This window comes from Leptonychotes weddellii, chromosome 10, assembly GCF_054177405.1.
Source record: "Leptonychotes weddellii isolate Sample4059 chromosome 10, ASM5417740v2, whole genome shotgun sequence".
NCBI lineage: Eukaryota > Metazoa > Chordata > Mammalia > Carnivora > Phocidae > Leptonychotes > Leptonychotes weddellii.
Genome location: NC_138378.1, coordinates 21857824 through 21859857, shown reverse-complemented (window position 1 = coordinate 21859857; position 2034 = coordinate 21857824). Strand labels below are relative to the sequence as shown.

Sequence of the window (2034 nt, the reverse complement as noted above, 5' to 3'; positions counted from 1 at the left end):
TGCAGGGAGCCCGATGCGGGACTCGATCCAGGGACTCCAGGATCATGACCTGAGCCGAAGGCAGTGGCTTAACCAACTGAGCCACCCAGGCACCCGGTTTAATGGTCTCTTGAATTTACTTTAAAAACTGCTAGCAGCCTGAACAGGTTCGTGCTGAGAGTTCATTAGATTTGCTCCAAGTGTGTTCACTTATATACAGTGGTGAAAAGGTGTGCTTAGAGGCCTTCAAGGCCTACGTTCATACCCTGCTCCAACACCTCCCAGCTGTACGATCTTGAGCAAGCTACCTTTATTCCTGTTTCTCTGCATACTCATCATCAAATGAGAAAATAATAGTCCCTTCCCTAAAAAACCGTGAGAATAAAATGAATTGATGTAGAATAAAGGTCAAAGGTGGTGCCCATCCCATAGTAAACGCCCATGAAACATTAACTGTCAGTTTATCAACCTCAATCCATAGGACAGCAAGGATTTTTCTAAGCACTCCCAATTTTCTTCGAGATTCTCTGCACGACTGTCCCTGCTGACCAGGAGAGTGACCCCAGAGGTTGAGTAACGAGCCCAAAGTCCCTTGTGGGTGGACTAGTGCCGGCCTCTGGCTCGCTCTCCAGGCCTCTCCTCCGCACACGCCTTACGGACTCCAGTGCCCTCGCCTTCCCTACAGGAAGCCCAGACCGGCGTAGGCACTTGTTCGGGTCCACCCAGTTGGCCAAGGGGCCGGTCCAGGCCCAGACGGCAGAATCTTGGCCTCCTGGAGTAGGTCCCTGCAGGTGCCAACAGTCCCAGGCCGCGGCCAGGTGCGCGCTCTCCGGCTGGCCCAGCCTCCTCCAGCGCGACACGCCGCCACTTGGCGGCTCCGCAGCCCGCGCCCCTGCACCGGGCCTCGCGCGGCACGCCGGGACTTGTAGTCCACGGCCGCCTCCGACGACCGGCTCGCTGCAACACGAGAACTCCAACCCCCAGGCGGCCACGCGCGGCCAAGATCAGCCGAGCCAAAGATTCAGGGGACCTTAAGCGCCCCGCGAGGGCCCCGCGGCCGCCTCCCCGGCAGACCCCCGGTGGGCGCGGAGCCGACCCAGCTAGTTGCACTCCTGGAACTCACCGACTTTGTAGGGCAGTTTGTCCGACATGCTGGCAGAGTTTCCGCACAGAATGATGGACGAAGGGAGCTGGCCCTGGGGCTAGGGACTGGCACAGGAAGGGCGGCGCTGGGCAGGGATGTGCGGTAGGCGCTGGCGCCTTTAAATAGCCTCCTCTATCTTGCATATTCATGAGTCCCGCTAGCGCTGAGTGGTCCGGGGCGGGGCCCAACGCAAGGTGGGAGGGCGCAGGGGCTGGAACAGACTTCGAATCCTGCTGAGAAAAGAACCCGATTTTGTCCGCGGTGGGTCTGGAAGAGAGCTCCGGGAGAGGCCTGAGAGCAAACCTGAGGCTCCCTTTCTTTCATTCGTTCAGCCGGGAAATCCATAGTCAAAACCTAGTGAAACTGCTATTCTAACCAGCTCACCTCCCTGAGCCGCAATTTCCTCATTAGTAAAATGGACCGAATGATACCTACCAAACGGATTATACGTAAAGTTGCAATATGTCAGGTACCCAGCACACCCCAGATAATTCCACCCTCCCCTCCAGGTAACTGCTGTTATGAGTTTAGGTAAATTTGCATGCATTTTACTATTTTTACTACATATGTGTGTATCGTTAAACGTTTCATAGAATTCTTTCTGTATTTAAGACCTTTATATAAATGGTACCATACTGTACTTAGCCTTCTGCAACTTGCTTTTTTCTGTCAATATTACATTTGTACGAGTCACGCATATAGCTAAAAATGTACTTATTTTTACTTTTGCTGCTGGACAGCATTTCATGTATATGTTCCATGATTATCTGTTCTATTTGCTGATGTGCAGGTTATATACAGTCTATCGCTATTGCATACATGGAGCAATGGACATTTCTGTACTTGTCTCATAGTGCACACGTGTGGGTGTCTCTGGGGCAGAAATGTACCCGGGGGTGCAGTTTCTGGGC

The 2034-nt window shown here is 53.3% G+C and overlaps 1 protein-coding gene across 1 annotated transcript in view; it reads right to left on the bottom strand.

Moving 5' to 3' along the window:
* Positions 1 to 1264, bottom strand: part of AHCY (adenosylhomocysteinase) — an 11652-nt gene extending 10388 nt beyond the window's left edge. The window contains exon 1 of the mRNA XM_006727484.3: positions 1103 to 1264. Coding sequence (XP_006727547.1) covers positions 1103 to 1130 — 28 coding nt within the window. The 5' untranslated portion in view covers positions 1131 to 1264. The remainder of the gene's footprint in view (positions 1 to 1102) is intronic.
* Between the last annotated feature and the right edge of the window lie 770 nt (positions 1265 to 2034).